This window comes from Prionailurus bengalensis, chromosome A1 (assembly GCF_016509475.1).
Source record: "Prionailurus bengalensis isolate Pbe53 chromosome A1, Fcat_Pben_1.1_paternal_pri, whole genome shotgun sequence".
Taxonomy (NCBI): Eukaryota; Metazoa; Chordata; class Mammalia; order Carnivora; family Felidae; genus Prionailurus; species Prionailurus bengalensis.
This window is the reverse complement of record NC_057343.1, coordinates 171,864,472-171,886,069: the sequence shown is the minus strand read 5'-3', so window position 1 is coordinate 171,886,069 and position 21,598 is coordinate 171,864,472. Positions and strand designations below refer to the sequence as shown.

The window sequence follows — 21,598 nt, the reverse complement described above, 5'->3', positions numbered from 1 at the left end:
TAATATATAGTGTTCTGCTCATCGTATTCATTCATAACCCAGCCCCCTTGCCCTGCCACACACACTACCAACATACATTGCCTAGTTCATAGTTATGCAAAAGGTGAGAGCTGTAACAGAGAGGTCTTTAGGTGGCACAAAGGCATCGAATTAAATAGCAAAGAATAAAAAAATGAGAACCTCATTCTCTTTTCAACTGTTTTTTCCATTTTTCTGATTGCATCACAAAGAAATCCTCAATTTGTGCTACTGTGGTTTTACCACTGCTAATCTTTGATAATCTCCCTTTTTAACAAAGAGAGAACAATCCTAAGGCTTGGAGCCTTTTGCAAAAAAACAGTTGTAGCCCCAGTTTAATAAAACTGCTTTGTTGTTATTGGAATTCATTTTTATAATTTGCTTCTATTTATGGCATGAATACAACTTAATGAAATTTAATTTCAATTTAATGAAAATAAGTACTCTCAATTAGTAAATTTAGGTTTTATATTAATATTAATATTAATATTATATTAAGCAAATTATAGCACAGGTGATAAGCACATACGACAAAAATCTTAATGGTATTACATAGAAATGGGAGAAACATTTGGTTGTAGCAGATACTCAATAAAGTCAAAAGATTTCAATCCACCAGCCTCCTTGTTAACTTTCTACATAACTAAAGAAACTCACATAAGAGACTAGCTTCAAGCTTCTGAAACAGTGGTTCTTAACAGAAAAGTGGTTCTTCAAGCTTCTGAAACAGTGGTTCTTAATATATCTAGAGATATATTTACTTGTCATATCTTGGGGGTTACAAGGGAGGGTTGCTTTTATCATCTAGTAGGTAGAGACTAGGGATACTATTAAACATCCTACAGTGCAAGGAGAGCCCCCACAGAAAGAATTATCTGGCCCCAACAGTCTATGGTGCCAACCAAGGTCAAGAAATCCTGCTCTAAGAGAAAAGAGAAAGTTCTACATGTACTATCCTTTGTCAATTGTTATAAATCACCCTGTGTTCAGCACTGCTCCTTACCTTATATGCTCTTTGCCATTGGTAAGATTACTGAGGAAAATCTCCCACCCAAAGCTTTCAGTTTTATATCATCCATACACCCACTGCCCCCAATTAGCACTCAGAATTTAAAGATGGACTTTATTGGAGAGTCCACATCCTTTATGTGCTACCAGTATACTCTCAATATGTAGATCTAACTTCCTCATTAAGCCACAGGAATTATGAGATTTTCAGATGACCCTTACCCAAAAGAAAAAAAAAAAAAAGACTACACTAATTTGAGTAAAACCTTGATTCTAGCTAGCTATTAATTTCATGATTTCACTTAAAGTTATTCTTTGGCCTGATTTATATGGTTCAGGGACTCAAATATATTTTGCAGAATAAACCTGACCTTGAAATTTAAAAAATTCAATTTTTTATTGGATATATTAGCTATGTTAGCTTTCCCAAAAGGGAGTCTAAGCAGACCTTTTTTTTTTTTTTTAAAGAACTACTTTTTAAGCTAGACAAAAAACCAAACCAAAACAAACAAAAAACATTGACATAAAACAACTAGTAATTGAAATAACTATCATTTGGCACTTTATTCTCAAATGTATTACTGCAAACACATAATACAGACATTTATTCTGAGTGTAAAGTGTTTACAAGAAAGTTCTTTGAAGCTATTTTGTGGTTAGTGTTTTGTTTCTCTTTCTGTCTCTCTTTTTTTCTTAAGTAAAGTTCCCTAGAACAGTTTAGCAGTAAATAGCACCTGTGACTTATTTTTTTTTTCAAATTAGGAGTTATTTTTACTCTGTAACTGTATTTAAACATGGAAAACTAGTGTATTCTTAAAGTAATGACCCTATCATAGTCGTCGTTTAATTTTGAGGCTCTTTACAATGACTATATTTCCAAATTTAGCATTTACTATGTATTAACTTTAGTGGTTAGAATACCTTGGAGGTATTTTATGCCTTTACATTCAAGTTGATTTAACTCCTAATTCTGAGATGCCTGTGGTAAAATGATAGTGAAGGTGAAACTGAATCCCTTTCATTTCAGAGCCACAAAGCTCTCTGCCAACAGAAAAGCAGCATTATTTTCAACACCTACAAGCTACAGAGGTGACAGTTATCAGGACTCCCACTGTGAAGAAAGAAAACCAGCACACAGTGAGATTATGGTTGCACAAATTTTAGGGACAAGATAAACAAGCTACCAGATTTCCCTTTCCCTAGGGTCATGTACCCTGTGCCTGGCCCAATTCATTATCATTCACTCACTCCCTCTAAAATCATTTGTTGAGCACCTGCTGAGTAATGAGCACTGTGCTGGGCACTGAGCACATGACAGTGAGGCAGCCAAATCCACAGACTACCTTCTGGGAGCTTATAGTCAGTGTTCAAGCATGTGCAGCCCAGCTTTCTACTCTCCCACTTGCAATCTCGCCTCTCACCATGCTCCTGAGTCAACTGCATGAGAAAAGAATTGGAAGCACAGAGAACAACAGAGGGACTGAACAGTTATATTTTTAATTTCTAGTCAGATCCCCAAAAGAGCTTAAGACATTAAGCACAGTGTGGGTAGCAAGAGATCCGTAACCAGCAGTATATTCTGGATCTGCTGTGGGGTCCTAAAGGACACTGTGGGGGGAAAACCAAGGGTATGAGAAGTACTGGCTAAAAATGGCTCAGGAAGGGCCTCGAACAAAGAGAGAGAAAGGGAAAGAGAGGATCTGGTTCCTCACCAGCCAGGAGCACTGGTTAGAATGCTTTTGTTAGAAAATGCATACTTTCCATGTTTCCTTACAGGAAGTATCAGCTGGCCATTACCCAGGGCCAGGGTTAAGTGTTACCAAGTGGAATACACAAGTGTTTAGGCCTTTGAATTCCTCCCCTATACAGTGACAGTGCTCCTGGCCTAGCCTCCTGCCCCCACCCCCCACCCCCCACCCACAGTTATTTCAAAGTATAGTGCACCCAGCATATCTTGGGGAGACATTAGAGTTTTTCCAAAATATTTGGAAGGGAAAACCCAATGAGGACCTGCAGACAAAGACAGAACTTTTCTCTATAGAGATGTGCAAATGGAGACCACACAGTGTTACTAGTTGGTCTGCAGGGCATTTTTCAAAAGGAGTCTTCCTCATGTTTTAAACTGGCATACACAGATTTATGGCCTAAAACAGCATTTTCACACTGAGTCACAATCCATTAGTGAGATGTGAAATCATGTGGATTCAGCCAATATTTTTTAATGAAATAGAATAAAATCAAACAGCATAGAATAGGAAATATTAGACTACATTGTTGGTAACAAGAATATACATTGTTTTATGAAACTTGTTTCCATTCTATACACACATACTTTCTATTCTACACATACCTATATCTCACTATATAAATCTGTTTGGTTCCTAAGCAATAATATATATTGCAAAGGATCCTATAAAACTCTGCTTTAACTCGGTTGCCATATAAATGTACTCCCTTAAACTGAACAGCAGTTTTGGTGGGGGGAGGAGGGGGCGGGAATTGAAATTCACTAGTCTAAAGAAACTATAGTTAAGTAGAATGGAAATTTTTAAAAAATTTATCCCAAAATAATTTAAGACACTCTTCTTTTGTACTAATTATGTTTCATTTGTTTTCCCTAAACTTTTGTGTATGGGGATACATCTAGTTTTGCTACAAACATTCTTTCAGTCTCCTGTTACAGAGAGAAACACAAGGTGGGAAATAACTAAAAACAGGACATGGGTTTGGATGCACAAGGCCAAATCCCCACCACAGGGCAGCCCAGGCCAAATCCTGTCCCTCCATGTGCCAAACCACTGGACAGAATCTGGAGAGAGGCAGGCTCTTTTCTCCCATAGAAAAGCTTTTAAAATGCCAATTTCTCAAATCACTGGGCAAAGGACCAACTGCTCTCTAGGATAGGGAGCCCTAAAAAGGATCATGGCCAACTTATATTTATGAGCAGAACTGAATGTGTTGGGTCATCAAGGTTTTTGTAAACTTTTTAACAAACTCTATAAACAAAGCAGTATTTTCAACTGTGATTTTAGAAAAATTAAATTAGTTTGCCTGATACTCTTAAATAATCCTTCTTACCCCTACTCCTCACCCTTATCCATATATATCTGTATATATTAGAGAGAGAATAAAATAAAATAAAATAAAATAAAATAAAATAAAATAAAATAAAATAAAATAAAATAATAAAATAAAATAATAAAATAAAATAAAATAAAATAAAATAAAATAAAATAAAATAGCTATCACATGGCCTTGGGCTACCTGTGAAACAGTGCTGCCAGCACTATCCAGAGGCTTCAACTAGCTTTTATTGAGCTCCCTAAAATTTCCAAATATATCCTCAGGGTGTGTTTCCCTAATAGTCACATGTCCAATCTTAATTCAGGACTCACCAGCTTGCAACAGATAATTGTAACAGAGGAATGACTACTTACAAATGAACTTAATCTAGTGGGGACTGTCTACACCCTGGAACTAACCACAATGGCGCCCCACAACACCAAGATCATTATTCCCCTAGCATCATAATGACAACTGTGTTACTAATGAATTAACTATTTTGGCCTTAGAATCACCGACGTCAGGCAGATTTGGCCCAAGACTGGGAGTTAAGAGAGTAAAGGCTTAAAACCAACTGAGTCTCAACTTTATCATGAGTGGAGGAAGAAAGAGGACTTTTGTCAGTCAATACCTACAATTATAATTTTTTGCATTCTCTGGCTATATAGATTCTTGGTAATTATATCTGTAACATTAGTTGCTTTAAGGTTTAGGCTTATCTGGTTGAAAAAAATAACTTTGATCATTAAGTGACATTTCTCAAAGTCTCAGCCAAATGGAATAAGCATGCACCTTGCCCATACTGCCAGCTACAGAGAACTTACCCAATACACATGACTACCGAAAAGCAGCAAGAGAAAGAATTTTTAGATCTCTCAAAATATTTTAATTCTGTGATTTTCAAGGTAATCAAACAACTTTGCAGAGTGAGAATCTTAGCAATATATAAATGATTTATATTTGTGTTGCAAATTTTACTGCAATTATAGCACAAAGCTTTTTTTTTTTTTTAAATAAACTTCAAGTTCCTTAGGTTTTCCCTATGAAGTCTACCATCCCATAGACAGGTACAATTGGCAGTTTATTTCTTTTTTCTAACCACTTTTCCATTCCTCAAATTAAGGAAATTTCTTGAGTTTCCTGATAGCAAACCCTATTCATAAAGACATCATGTGCTAATGATGAGTCCGAATCAATTAGAGGCCTCTGGGGTAAATTTACTCAGAAAGCAGTTAGATTTGGTGGTGGGGCAGTCCCTTTAGCACCAGGAGGCACTTCCTCTACGAGGTGACAGTTTCTAAAACACCACGTAAACAATTGTAAGTAGATTATCTCTTAAATCAGAAATTTACACTGCTCCACTGCAGCTCACCACACAATTGTAAGATTCAAAACTGAAAGGAGACACTTCACTTCCAACCTACTAATGAATGCACACAACAGCACATCTTCAGATGAACAATGAAAATTTTGATCAAAGTAGGCTATTTATATACATACTGTTCAATGCGCAAGTATTTTAGAACATTTTTAAACAATGACAATTAAATTTTCATTCTGAAGTTTTGCCTTTCTTGCACACCTTCTGTATTCCACGAGCCATTAATAGTAGTGGCAAATGGAGGGGGGGGCAGGGTAGGTAATCCTTACACATTCCCACCAAGTACCAACATCCATAATCCTGCACTGTGGTCTCCAATTGCATTAAAAAAATTGGGGGGGGGGGGGCTCTTATCTAAACTCTTTCCAACAAAAAGAGAGTAGAAAATGAAATTGCAGAGAAGTATTAAATACAGAAGCTTCAACTTATCAACATTGAAATTACATTTTCAGATTCCCTATCATAAAAGGCCTGGATCTAAAATGAGTGTTGAGAAGAATTCTTACCTATGGATAACAGAAAGGCAAGAAGGAAAAAGGAAGAAGAGAAGGGGGGGGGGGAAAAAAACCAAACCAATTTCCAGTGGATAAAAACATGGGAACATATGGCATCTTCACATCGGCCAACGGCTTTCTACCTGTTTGGATCTTCACAGGAGGGATGAGGGACATTTCTGCAACCCCAGAGAGATGGCTTTCTGCATACATAATTTAAATAAATCACTCCAGCATGAAAGAAGAGCAGCAGAACTCTTCTAATTACCACTGCCTGGACCTCATGTGCTGCTTTTTCTTTAAAGCCACACTAGTTCATTATTCTGCCTTCAACTCTCTGAAATGATTCATTCCCCCCTTCACTCCTGAGCAGACTCTGCAGGGAAGATAGTATTTAAGTTTAATTTCTAGTGCCACTTGCTTTGGAGAGTTGGAGGAGAAGAAGGAGGAAGAATCTAATTTAATAATTCTGTCACGGTTTGGAGGCGCACCCTCCGCCCCTACCCCAAAAAAATAACTCGACAAACAAGACCCTCTGGCAAGCTATAATCGTGAGCGAAGACACCAATCGGGAAAGGAGGGCCCACGTGTGGTGGGAGCTGTCACCCAAGGCAAGTGGCAGCCGGCGAGGAGGAGGGAGAGAGGGCGGGAGAGAGGCTGCTGCTTGCAGCTGCACCGGCCTGGGCGCTCCGAGAGAGACCCGACTCCAACTGGAACGTGCTTAGCTCTCTCCTAGACACTAGGCGGGGAGAAATCAAAGGGCAGGGAGGCTGGATCCCGCGTCTTCGGGAGCTGTCCCTCCGAAAGAAAGGGACAGCCCCCGGAACGCGCCGCGGGCTTCCCCAGAAGCCCGAGCTCGCGCGCAGGACGCGCGGCTCCACCACGTCCAGGGCGCCCCCCGCCTTACCGTCCCAGCTCCGACTCCACCTCGAAGAAATCGCTCAACGCATCCCTGTTGGAACCTTCGATCCAGTAATCCGGGACGAGGCTCCCGGCTCCTGGGGCCACACTGGCGGTGACCGAAGAGCAGGACGAGGAGGAGCACGAGGGCACCGTGACTTTGAGCATCTTCGCGGCGGGACTCCGGAAGCCGCCACCACTGTCGCCGCCGCTGCCGGAGCGAGAAGCCCCGCCGCCCGCCGCCGCCTGCGAACGCAGGAGCAAGAGGTGGCGTCCTTCACACACACACGCACACACCCACCGCCGCCGCTGCCGCCGCCTCCCCCGGCGCCCTGGGCCGCGCGCAGGCTGCGGCTTTCCTCCTGCACGCTCGGGAGGGAGGGAGGGAAGGAGGGTGGGTGGAGAAGGGGGCGAGGAACCGGGAGAGGGTGTGGAGGGAGAACCCGGTCGCTGTCAGCCGAAGAGGAGAGGCGGAGGCACTGCAAAGGAGAGAGATTCCCTCCCCCTTCTCTCCCTCCCTCCCCACGTCCCCTCCTCCCTCCGCCGAGCCTTTCCAGCCCCCTCCCTTTTTTCCTTTCTCCCTCCCAGTCTGTGGCTGCGGCGGTGCCGGCAAGGGCGGCTCCGGATGCGGGAGCTTGGGGAAAGCACGAGGACCAGAGCATCATCCCACGCGCCCTCCCGCGGGAGCCGGGAGCCTGGAAAGGACCGCTCGCAGTGGGACGCTCGCTCCAGGAGTGGCGGGCGCCCAGCGCTCTCTGGGAGCACAGGGGTCTGGATCACCTAGCAGAAGGGTGAGAAAGCGACCTGACTGTTGTTGGCGCCACTCATCCCTCCCTGAGCGCGTCCAGGTGGCGAGTCCCTCCCACCTAGCACCAGCTAACCAGCCATCCCTTGTGCGTCCCTCTGTCAAAGCTTATACTGGCGGCTGGGGAGGGTGCCCTGTGGCCGCCGATTTCCCAAGGCTCCTGTGCCCGGCCCCAGGGAAAGCTGGAGGATAAGGAAGCACCTGGGTCCACAGTGACCTGACTCACCTTTGAGTGAGTCTTCAGTTGGATGAGATGCTAGGGTGCTGCCACTGGCACTGCCTCCTTTAGCACTGCTGGAGCTCCTGAAAGGGCAGGTGTTTGCCTTCTCTAGTTCACTCCCAACCCTGAAGCTAGAACAGAAATGATCCAGAGAATTACAGGTCTGGAAGGGCCCTCTGCAAGCCTTAAGGCAGGACCTGTTCCCATTCATGACAGAGAAGATTGCTACATTTAAAACACTTTCCTCCTCCCAAGAGATGTGCCCCATCACAGGCATTCCACTGGCTGTCTGCCAGCCTTCAGGCTAGTCTTCCAAATACTGGTTAAATGTATATCATTTATATTTCTACCCTTGAAATTTTTCTTTCCAGATTTCGGCAAAGATAAACAACAATCAGTCATATTCTGTAATATATCTTTATATATATAAAGTTATTACATCACACCTATTTCTGACTAAATAACTATGAGGCCCTTTCTTTAACCTTTCCTTCACAGGTGTTACTTTCAGTATTATTATTATTTTTTACTTTCCTCCAACATGCACTAAACTCTTCTCATGTGTTCCCATCCCTGATAACACGGTAAACACAGTCCATATTCTCCTATAATTTATTGATTTATTTCTGGTTCTTAAAACCTTTCATGCTATATTAGTGAACTACAAAAAAAATCACCAAATAGTGATAGGAATATGATCCTTAGTTGATTGGAAATGAAAAAATAAATATAAAAACTATTCCTCACAGGTAATTTTATGAAGATGAACATATGCTCAATTTACAAATGGACTAAAAATAGTAAGTATATGTACATTCATACAAATTCAGTGTCATTTTCAGACTGAAAATGCTCATGTGACATTATTTTTCAGAGAATGAACTCCATAATCTTCATGTTATAAAATCAAGTTCATACGCAAAACAAGTAAATTCTAGTTCTCATGAAGTAAGTGTCCCTTGGCTTGCACTGTCTGGTGGAGGAAGAGCATGAAGTGGTTGCTAGGCCATTTTTATTCACACTTCTCTGAGGCAAGTTCTAAAGTTGCAGCACTACATGCACATACTTGTCTGTTGTGAGCAATTCTTTTACAACATAAGTCCAAAGCAAGCACATTACATTGCAGGAGATGATAAGTCTTTTTACTCTTGCTATTTTGGGGAACAATAGCTACAGAAACATCATTTCATGGCACAGAGGACATTGTAGAGTTGATATTTACATTCAACACCGGTTTAGTCATTTGATACCTATGCTTTTCAAAACTGACTTTTGTAAAAGTACTATCAACTGATGTTTCAATAGAGGGTATCTGGTTTAACGAATCAGTTTATGTTTATTTAAAAACATAAGATGAAAATAAGTATTATTTTTTAAAATGTGGAAAAGGACTGAACCATATGATTTATCTTAAATATCATCTAAGATGACCAGAAAAAGAACAAAGGCATATGTCCATAAAAAGAAAGGGAGAAATAGTATCAACTAAATCTCAGAATCTAAGAACAGATGGAAAAATAGTAACTGACTTAGAAGACTGGGTATACTCAAAACCCAGATTTGTAATGGGAGAAGCCAATAAGAAGAAATCTAATTCTTACCACAGAATTCCAGAAATGCTTAGGAATTGACTACCAGATCTTTCTAAAGTTGGGGCAGAGAATAAGACATTAGTTGAACACTTTCATAAGAAGTTCTTAGGCCCCTATATTTCTTCTTCTACCATTCACTGCCAAAAAACACACTTTCTTTTCCAAACCCTTGGAAAAGGGAAGAAATTTAATCTTTGGGAATGTTGAATAAACAATGAAATATGTCTTACATCACAAGGTACAGCTCACACTGTACAGCTCACCCACAAACAGAGGGATTCATGAAACTCTACATAATAAAATGTGAGATTTCCAGGTCCACCAGACTCCCAAAATACTGACAAATAGGCATAGGTCTATCATATTCCCAGCCACACAAGAAATGAAAGGATTCCTCACTGAGAAAACTAAACAATCCCAGGAGAGAGGGACGTAAGGATACTGACAATTAAGATACTCCCCCACAAAACATCCTGATTTTTCTCAACACCTTACAGTGAAGCCTATCATTCAACAGGCTCAGGGACCCAAAGCTTCCAATTACCTATTTTTTGTCTCACTCATACACACATGGCTAAGGTTCCATTCTGGTATGGCAGAGTAGCTGGTATGACTAACCCTCTATATATAACAATTATAATCTCTGGATTAAATATAAAAAGAGTTATTTAAATGTGCAAAAGACCTACCAAAATCAGAAAACTGAAAATAATGCAACCCACAAAAGAAAGGAACTTTTCTGAATTAGGTACACATTTATTTAGCTTTTCCCTGAGGACTCTACAAGCAACACAACTCTCAGTAGCTTAATGTGGCAGAATACAGAATTCAGGGCTGGCAGAAAGGCTAGAAATTGAGAAGAAATTCCAGAAAGAAGGGAGCACAGTGAAGGAAACCAAAAATCTACATATAAACTGAGCTCAAATACTAAGCTAATCTCTGAACTACGCATATGTGTGGGAAATTCCAAGGAACTTAGCAGAAAGCACAAAGCAATAACTGGAAAGTTGAAAGTTGCGAAAAAATTTTAGCTGTTCCTCACCACAGGAGAGACATGGTTCGGAGTATGCGTTTCACCAAGTTTAATTGTGTATTACAAGAAAGAGAAAAAAAAACTTTAGGAAAGATAACAGAATCCAGAATCTCTGCAAGGAATCACTGACAATCCAGTATACAATTAAAACAAAAATACTAGATATGTGAAGTGGTAGAAAAATTTGAACCACAGTCAAAAGAAAAAATCAATCAACAGAAACCAACACTAAGATGACTGATAGACTGATATTCATAGTCAAAGGATTTAAAATAGCTATTATAAATATGTTCAAATAATTTTTAAAAAGATATTCACAAGTGTACATCTGGGTAATACTATCAGAGAAATGGAAACTATCTAAAAGAAAACACTGGAAATTGAAGAACTGAATGGGCAAACTATCTGAAATTTGAAAAAAAAAATCATTTAAAGAACCTACAGAAGAGTTAAGATTGGAGAGGAAAGAATGGGTGAACCTGAAGACAGAATATGGCATCTAATTTCTAAGATAGTCCCCACTAATCATCTCCTGATAATCATGCCTTTCTGAGTTCACCTACCACAATGAATTGGGTTGACCTTTGTGACAAATAGAATACGGCAGAAGTGAAGATGTGTGACTTCTACAGTCATAAAAGCATTACAGATTCTGCCTTGATCTCCTAGATTGCTCATTCTGAGGGAAGCCAACATCCATGGCATAAGGATTCTCAAAAGCTGCATGGAGATGGTGATGTGGAGAGGAACCAACTTATCAACCACATCAGTCAGCCATCATGAAAATAAATTCCCCAGCCCCAATCAAACCTTCAAATGACTACAACCCCAGCCAACATCTGACTAAAATCTCATAAGAGACCAGAGCTGAACCACAAAACTATTCAGAATTTCAAATAACTCAGAATTCTGAATTCATAGAAATTGTGGGAGATATATGATATTGCTGTTTTAAGTCACTAAATTTTGGAGTAATTTGTTTTTCAGCAATAACAAACCAATAAAAGCAGAGCTATAGAAACTAGGGGCGCCTGGGTGGCACAGTCGGTTAAGCGTCCGACTTCAGCCAGGTCACGATCTCGCGGTCCGTGAGTTCGAGCCCCGCGTCGGGCTCTGGGCTGATGGCTCAGAGCCTGGAGCCTGTTTCCGATTCTGTGTCTCCCTCTCTCTCTGCCCCTCCCCCGTTCATGCTCTGTCTCTCTGTGTCCCAAAAATAAAAAAAATAAACGTTGAAAAAAAAAAAAAAGAAATTATTTAGTGTAGAGAACAATAACAACAAAGAAAGAAAACAAAAAATTAAAAGGAAAAAGGGTAGGGGGACAAGTCTCAGTGAATTATAGGACAATATCAAGATACCTTACATATCACTGGGGTTCCAGGAGATAAAGAGAAAGGACTGGGGCAGAAAACTTATTTGAAAAAATGGCTGAAGTTTCCCCAAATTTAGGTTAACATCAGCTTATATTTTCAAGAATTTCAGAAACCTAAACAAAATAAGTAGAAATAAAACCACATCTAGACCCATCTAAGTCAAATGCTTAAAAACAATAGATTGAAAAAAAATTTTTTTTTGAAAGCATCCTCTCCTGCAGGGGGGCCGGGGAGGTGGGAGGAGGAAGACAGAGAAGGAGAGAAGTATATTACAAATTATAGGGAAGTAATAATACAAATGACAGATGGCCAGATGACTCCTCATCAAAAATAATGTAGGCCAAAAACAATAGAATAATATCTCCAAAGTTATTTAACTTTGAAAACATTTAACTATTAAAGAAAAAAAATTGTAGATTCAAAATTCATACTAAAGGAATATTTTTAGGCTGAAGGGAAATACACCAGATGAAAACTCAGATATACAGAAAGGAATGAAGATAGAAGAAATATGTGTAAATAAAAAAAGCTCTAGTTCTTATTCTTTTATTTAAAAGACAGCTAGTGGTTTAAAGCAAAAATTGTAATATTGAATTCTGTGAGTTATAAAATATGTATTAATAAGGGGCGTCTGGGTGGCTCAGTTAAGTGTCCAACTCTTGGTTTCAACTCAGGTCATGATCTCATGGTTTATGAGTTCAAGCCCCACATCAGGCTCTGCAGTGACAGTGCATGCTTGGGATTCTCTCTCTTCCTCTCCTTCTGCCCCTCCCCTGCTCATTCCCTCTGTCTCTCAAAATAAATAAATAAAATTTTGTTTAACAAAATAAAATATGTATTGGTAAAATATGATAAAAATACTACATATAAATCCTTCTACATAATATTAAGAAAAAGGCAAAATTAAGTGATAGAATACAGATCAGTGGTTCTCAGAGGCCAAGATAGGGTAGAGAATGGGCTAAAAATGGGTTTGAGGGGATTTGGGAGTGATAGAAAATTTTAAGTCATGATTTTGATGGTGATTATATGATTTTATGCATTTGTCAAAGTCTTTTAATTACACTTTAAAAATTGATGAATTTTTAAAAACATTTATTTATAGAGAGAGAAAGAATGTACATGCATGTGCTCCTGTGCATACTTTTGCAAGAGAGGGGCAGAAAGAGAGAGTCCCAAGCAGACTCTGTGCTGTCAGGACAGAGGGGCTTGATCCCAGGAACCATGAGATCATGACCTAAGCTGAAATTGAGTCTGACACTTAGCCGACTGAGCCACCCAGGTGCTCCCCAAACTGATGAATTTTATTGTATACAAACTGTATCTATTAAAGCCAATTGCAATTGTATTTAGCCAATTCTTCAACTTAGGCAAAATCAAAAGTCCATAAATATTGAAAAGGAAAAAGTTAAACTGTTGCCATTTATATATGACCTGATTTTTTTACACAGAAAATCTTACGATTTCACTTATACTACTAAAATTATTAAGTGAATTTGGAAAGGTCACAGGGTAAGAGGTCAAAATAAAACAATCAATTGTCTTTTTAAAATACTAGCAGAAAACATTTGGAAAATGGAAAATGGAATAAAATAAAATAAAATAAAATAAAATAAAATTTAATTTAATTTAATTTAAAAAGCATAAAATACACAATCGTCTACAGTATAAACTACCAAATACTGTTACGAGAAATTAAATAAAATCCAAATAAGTGGAAAGACATACTATGTTCATTAATCGAAAGATTCAATATTGTTAACATGTCAATTATTTAATATGTAGACTAAAGTCTATTAATTGATATGTAGGCTAATTCTAGTAGTCTTTGTTTATAGAAATTGAAAAGTCTATTTTAAAATGTGTAAAGAAATAGGGGTGCCTGGGTGGCTCAGTTGGTTAAGTGTCGGACTTCGGCTCAGGTCATCTCATGGTTTGTGGGTTCAAGCCCTACACTCGGTTCTGTGCTGACAGCTCAAAACCTGGAGCCTGCTTCAGATTCTGTCTACATCTCTCTCTGCCCTTCCCCCAAACATGCACTGTATCTCTTTCTCTCTCAAATATAAATAAACATTAAAAAATGTTTTTAAATAAAATGTGTAAAGAAATACAAAATACCTGGTATACAAAAACAATTCTGAAAAGAACAAAGTAGGAGGTCTCACTCTTTTGATTTCAAAACTTATAATAAATCTACAATGAAATCTTACAGAAATGAAACCAGTACAGTATTGGTGTAAGGACAAAAAGAATAGTTCAATGGAACTGAAAAAAAGAGTTAAGTATATATATGTGGTCAATTAATTTTGGTAAAAATTATCAAAGCTATTTAATGAGCAAAGGAAAGTCTTTTCAGTAAATAGTACTAGAACAACTGGATAAATGTGAAAAACAAATCTCAATCTTTTCCTGTACCACAAACAAAAATTAATTTAAGATGAATAAGGGGGACCTGGGTGTCTCAGTCCATTAAGTGTCTGACTTTGGTTCAGGTCATGATCTCATGGTTCATGAGTTTGAGCCCCACATCAGGCTCTGTGCTGACAGCTCAGAGCCTGGAACCTGCTTCAGATTCTGTGTCTCCCTCTCTCTCTGCCCCTCACCCACTCACGCTCTGTCTCTCTCTCTCTCTCAAAAATAAACACTAAAAAAAAAAAATTTAAGATGGATAAGCTTATGCATATAAGCAAAAAGTATAGTAGCACTTCTAAAAGAAAATATTGAAGAATATCTTCAGAAACTTACAATAGATAAAAATATCTAGACAAGACACTGTGAATTCTAAACATAAAAAAATTAAAAATTGGAATTTATCAAATTTTAAAATTTCTGCACGTCAAGAGAAAAAATTAAGAAAATACAAACACAAGCCACAAACTGGGAGCAAACATTCTCAATACAAATATCTCACCAAAAATATGTACCTGGAATATGCAAGGAATTCTGAGAAATCAATACAAAGATTAAATAACAGTCAAAAGACTCCTGGTGTCTGCCTAGCATACAGAAAGCCACAAGAACACTTCCCCAATCCTTATAATACAACAAACAGCCAAAATGCAAGGTCAATATTTTCCTGGACCCTTCAGAGAAATGAGATCACAGGACAACCAAGTAGTCTAAAATCTTAGGAGAGAGAGCTGTCTGCAGGAAAGATGGCAGTTGCTTACCTGTGGCAAACACGGCCACATAACAGTAAAAATTCTTTATGAAGAGTTAACAAATTGGGGGATGTTGAATGTGGGCTTACAAGACAATGTGAAAGTCTGGGGAGTGACATATATAGGAGGAGCTCACACCTTGTTGCAGGCCTTCCTCCAGAGACTCTACTGGGCACACCAAAAAATGGGTGAGAGTCCTGAAAAAGCATGCCTTGTGGTCCAGACTTAAGACAAAGAGAACAGCAGCTACTGTGAGGGGGAAAAAGCCAGCGATGACCTTCTCCCTCATCTCCCCTCTTGAAAAAAAAATAGCATCATCCTGCAGGAGTGGGGAGGCAACAAACATTGTCACCTTTACACATTGGCACAAACCCACAATGAAGGGAACTAAAAAAAAAAATCCCTCTTCCCTGAGGGGAGGGGCAGGAATATGTCCTGAACACAGAACTAAAATGGTGAAAAGGTTAGAGCTCTAAGGTCACATCTCTAAGACCCAAGGGCACAGGGCCTACCTAAGACTGAAGCTGAATGAGAACAATAGAGAATGTCCCGTCCGCTCCCCACCACTAAGCTAACAAGCATCAAGTAACAAGTAACAGTGGAATACTACAAGAGCACAGGCACAGACCTTTGTGGCATAGTATGACTGGAAGACCTAAAGGTGGGGCAGACAGAGAGAAAAAGGCTGAGGAAAACCTGCCCCTACCCTAAATGAAAGACATTGGTAAAGAAATATAAAGCATGTTGTGCAATGAGCATAACCAGAGCATGAAGTGCAAATCCAACCAAAATCCTCACTAGATTAACTCAAACTCCCACACTAAATACCTAGCAGAAGGGAAGGCATACCTTTTTATAGACATAAAATCTATTTACCTTTGTTTCCACTGTCCAAAACAAGATGCATGACTTCCAACACAAAATTATAGGGCAAACAAAACATCAAGAAATAAACATACTGCTAAGAAACAAAACTCTAAACTGAACCGGACTCAGATATTATGGGCATGTTAGAGTTATCTAACAAAGACATAAAAATAACTGTGATTATCATGTTAAAAACTCTAACACAAAAGGTGAAAACTTACAAGATCAGTAGGAAATTTCAGAGATGGGATCTCAGAAAAAAAAATCAGATGGAATTTCAAGAAACAACCCTCCACCCCGCATAGTAATATAGATGAAGAATATCTTCAACACACATATCAGTACCTACATCAATGAAAGAACCAGTGAATTTATAAATAGGTCAATAAAATTTACCCAAGTTGAAACACAGAACACAGCATCCAAGGCCTATGGGATAATTTTATACAGTCTAACATATGCCAAACAGAATGCTAGAAAGAGAAGAAAGAAAGAGAATAGGGGGAAAAATTATGAAGCAGTAATAGCTATAAATTTTCCAAAATTAGTAACATACATCAAACTACAGATCCATGAAACTTAGGGAAGAGGAAGAGTATATATCAAATATTATATATATATATACATATATATATATATGTGTGTGTGTATTTGTATTATATATGCATATGTACATACTAACATACCACCAATGCATATTATTTTTAATTTGCTGAAAGGAAACGACAAGGAGAAAATGTGGAGGTAATGAGGAAAAAGATACATTGCATATAGAGAAAAATATGATAAGAATTACAGTAAACTTCTTGTCAGACAAGGAAGATGACAATGTAGTGATATCTTTGTTTCTGTTATTTCTATGATGGTATGTTTTCTCAACAGTTTTATTGAAGTTTAATTGACATTAAATAAACAGTAAATATTTAAAATGTACCATTTTAAATGACATATGTCTATACCTGCCAAATCATCACCACAATAAAAATAGTGAACATATCCATCACTTCCAATCCTTGTGCTCCTTTGTCATCTCTCCTTTTATCTCCCCTCACCAACCCCCGACCTAAGCAACCACTGATCTGCTTTTTGGCACTATAAAGAAGTTAACATTTTCTAGGGTTTTATATAAATGGAATTACAGTATTCATTATATTTTTATCCAGCTTAATTTTTAAAGAAACTAATATAAAGATGTGTTTTTAAAAATTATAGAGTGGAAGAGAGCCAAAGCATAAGAGACTCTTAAAAACAGAACAAACTGAGGGTTGATGGGGGGTGGGAGGGAGGGGAGGGTGGGTGATGGGTATTGAGGAGGGCACCTGTTGGGATGAGCACTGGGTGTTGTATGGAAACCAATTTGACAATAAACTTCATATATTGAAAAAAAAATTATATAGTGTCATAGGGTAGTTCTATTTTTAATTTTTTGAGGAAACTCCATACTGTTTTCCAGAGTGACTGCACCAGTTTGCATTACTACCAACAGTGCAAAAGGGTCACTGGGTTCTACTCCTGAAGCCAAGACAGTGTTTACTATCAGCAATGTTAACTAACCTGAATTTAAACAAAAATAAATAAATAAATAAATAAATAAATAAATAAATAAATAAATAAAAGTCAAAGTCAAGAAAAAAGAAAATAAATTAAAATGTAATTATTTCAGGGGAAAAAATCATATAGTGTCACAAAGCTTAGTACTCTGCCTTATTTCTATTTTCAATTTCCACTTCTCAGAAGACAGCCTGAGTCCTCAGTTTTCTAAATTATCATAAATTTCCCAGCTATCCAAAGAACTGCAGAACTCTTTCCTTTAGCTAGACAATCTGGCTTCTCTTGCCTTGTTCATCTTTCTTAACATTTTCTGGCTTTGAAATGCAATGATTTTAGCATTTGTCTCAGGAAATAAGAAACAACAAAAAATAAATGATTTAGTTCTTTAAAAAGACCAATGAAATTGATGAACTTCTAGACAGATGATCAATGTAAAGAGAAGAGACACAAGTAACCAATATTGGGATGAAGGCTGGGGAAATTACCACAAATTTGATGCACATTTTAAAAGTCATAAGAGGATATGGAAATATGAAAATCTGACTGGTTCTATATTTATTAAAGAAACTGAAACTCTAATGAAAACGCTTACACACACACACACACACACACACACACACACACACACACAACTCTAGACCCAGATGGGTTCACTGGTAAATTTTTCATTTTAAGAAAAAAATAACATCAATCTTATATAAACTGTTCCAGAAAAGAGAAAGAAATAATAATTCTTGCCTTTTTAAGCCAGGATCAGTTGGTTTGTAACAAAGACATTATAAGGAAAGAAAAAATTTTCAGGCCAATATCACTAGTGGACTAAATTTTTAAAAATTAAGCAATACGAGATCATAAGTAATACTATATCATGATCAGGTTTGGTTCTTTCCAGGAATTCAAGGTTAGTTTAATATTATGAAATCAACCATATACTTCACCCACAATAGCAGACAGAGGAAGAAAAATCATATGGCCATTTTAGTAGATGCAGGGAAAAAAATGATAAAATCAAATCATTTTAATTGTAAAAACCAAAAAGACACTTAACAAACTAGGCACAGAATCTGCAGCAAAAATCACACTTAAAGGTGAAATGCTGAAAATTTTCCCTCTGAGATCAGAAATGATGAAAACACTCTCTCTACCATCACCTCTACTTCTACTCAGTATTTTACAGTAGGTTTTTAACAAGTGCAATGACAAGATTTAAAAAAAAAAAAAAGCTAGGAGTGCCTGGGTGGCTTGGTCGGTTGAGTGTTCAACTCTTGGTTTTGACTCAGGTCATGATCCCATGGTTCGTGAGATCTAGCCCCACATCAGGCTTTATGCTGGCAGTGCAGAGCCTGCTTGGGATTCTTTCTCTCCTTCTCTCTCTCTCTCTCTGCCACTCCCCCACTAGCTCTTTCTGTCTCTCTCTCAAAAATAAATAAATAAACTTAAAAAAACTAAAAGGAATAGGTACTAAAAGAAAAAAAAAGATCTGTCATTATTTATAAATGATAGGATTGCTTATGTTGAAAATCCAAAAGATCTATAAATTATCAGAATTAATGAGTTTATAGTCATTGAATAAAAAGTCATCCAAAATTTAACATAAAATTATATTTCCATATATTAGAAATAACTAGAAAAGAAAAATTTAAGCTTTACTATTCAGCAATAAAAATAATAAACTATTAATACACACAGAAACATGAGTTTCAAAAACATTAAGCTGAATGAAAAAAGTCAGACCGCCAAGAGTATATATTGCATGATTCCATTTATTTGAAACTCTAGAAGAAAAGTGAAGATAAAATGACCCACATGGAGATAGATCTTCTTTTTCTGAAATGTCTGAGAATAACCAAGTTACCTATAAAGAAACAATAGTAAGAATTTCATCACACTTCTCAGGATGCTCAAAGACAATGAAGCAATCACTTCAAAGTTCAAAGAAAAAACTGATTTTGAATCAGTTTTTGAATAGGGGAGGAGTTAAGATGGAGGAGAAGTAGGGGGACCCTGGGTTTTCCTCATCCATCAAACACAGCTGTATTGAGGTCAGATCATTTGAGCACCCAGAAAATTGATCTGTGGAGTGGCAGAAAGATCCACAGTGAGAGGAGATGGTGTGGCAGGTGTGAGATGCTTGAGTGAATTGGGGGAGAGAAAAAACAGCAGTGACATGGAGGGGAGGGAACCCTTTCTGTGGAGAGACAGACAAAGGAAAGAGGAGAGAGAAGCTGAGAAAGTCAGCATTGAGTTCCACACAGGAGGAAAGAAAACCTCTCTGGATCACAGACTGGGGAGCGAGAAGTACTTTTTTCTCTCAAACAGCATTTGGAGCTCAAACTCTGAGGTTTTGGAAGTGCACAGGTTTCTCTTGAGCAGAGCTGTGGTGAGCACTCCTGGGGTGGAGGAAGCTGGCCCCTAAGTGCACAGCATGGTGTAGCCATCTTGGGGTTCCTTGGGAGAGAACATTCCCCTTCCTGGAATATGTTTGGAAGAAGGTATATTGCTTCTCCAAGGACAAAAGACGCAGCACACACCAGCATAAGGCCTTTCATTAGCAGAGGACAGAGGCACACCAAGAGGGAATATAACCTTTGCTGCTTTTAGTGGTGCTGCACCACAGAGTCCATGCAGCGTGCAGGTGTGGGACTGTTTTCCAGAGACAAAGGACTTCAGACAGAATGGAGAAGCTCTACTCCGGAGGGGAGGAGGGGGCAGATCTGCACAGTTCCCGGTACTTTAATAATTCTGGTTTTGAATCCCAGCTGTGTGCCAAAGAAAAATGGCAGGAGAATTGTGGCACAGGGTAAGCTGACTGCCCTCGCATTTCTGTGAGGGGTGTGAGATCCCTGGTTCTGGGATGAGAAATTGGGGTAGCACCATTTTCCCCTCAACACCAATATCCGGGGACTTCAAAGAGCAACATAGCAGCCCCAGTGGAAGTGGGACCCACTTACACCAAATCTCGCCTCCCTGTGCCTGGCCACTGCTTATTTACTACCTATTTATTAATTTACTAGGGCAAAACTGACTCTAAGCCAATACAGTGGGCCTCTCCTCCAAAAGACCAGCACATTGAGTACCCCTCATGAACAAAGTACACTGAAAATCGAGCGCTGCAAAATGACACCTACAGTTCTGGTGGAAATAGGATCAGGCTTACTTTTTTTCTCTTTTCTTTTTTTTTCTTTCTTTCTTTCTTTTTTTCTCTCTTTCTTTTTCTTCTTCTACTTCTTCTTCTTCTTCTTTCAGAATCAGGTTCATAGCTTCTTGCTTTTTTCACTTCCTTTTCTCTTTTTTGGGGGGGGTCAGGCTTTTTTATTCTTTTCTCTTTCTTTTTTCTTCTTTTTTTTCACTTTCTTTTTCTTTGGACTCAGCCTTATAGTTTATTGATTCTCTGTTTGTTTTTCCCTTTTCTTTTCTCTTTTTTTCAGGGATCAGCCTCCCCCCAAGCTCTTTTTTTTCCAGGCTTACTTGAACAAACAAATAGAAGTACACCTAGTTAAAGGTCTGAACACTTCCCACTACAAGCAAGGAAGAGCTCTGCGGAGGACTGACCAGTGGGAAACAGAAAGCCAAAACAACAGCAGAATGCACACAGCTTATACCAGAAACACTTTCTGAAGTTCCAGGCCCTGGACCATGTATGATCCCTTTTTAATATAGCAGTACTCTCTGGTGAAGGAAATATAACAAATTTTTAAAACATGCAAAAGATAGAAACTTAGTCAAAGTGACCAGACAGAGGAATTCTCCCCAAAAGAAAGATCAAGAAAAAATCACAGCCAGAGACTTGCTCAAAACAGATATAAGCAATATATCTGAACAAGAATTTAGAACAATAGTCATAAGAATACTAGCTGGGCTTCAAAAAAGCAGAGAAGACACTAGTGAAACCCCTGCTGCAGAGATAAAAGACCTAAATATTACTCAGGCTGAAATTAAAAAATGCTATAGCTCAGATACAAAACTGGCAGGATGCAGTCACAATGAGGACTGAAGAAGCAGAGAATAGGTGATATAGAAGATAAAATTATGGAAAATAATGAAGCTGAAATGAAGAGTGAAAGGAAAGTATTAGATAATGAGGGAAGACTTAAAGAATTTAGTGATTCTATAAAATTAAACAATATCCACAGC

General features: G+C 38.4%; 1 protein-coding gene across 1 annotated transcript in view; it reads right to left on the bottom strand.

Moving 5' to 3' along the window:
• The window catches only part of CAMK4 (calcium/calmodulin dependent protein kinase IV), a 217,309-nt gene extending 209,955 nt beyond the window's left edge, over nucleotides 1–7,354 (bottom strand). The window contains exon 1 of the mRNA XM_043595267.1: nucleotides 6,872–7,354. Coding sequence (XP_043451202.1) covers nucleotides 6,872–7,032 — 161 coding nt within the window. The 5' untranslated portion in view covers nucleotides 7,033–7,354. The remainder of the gene's footprint in view (nucleotides 1–6,871) is intronic.
• Nucleotides 7,355–21,598: the final 14,244 nt, after the last annotated feature.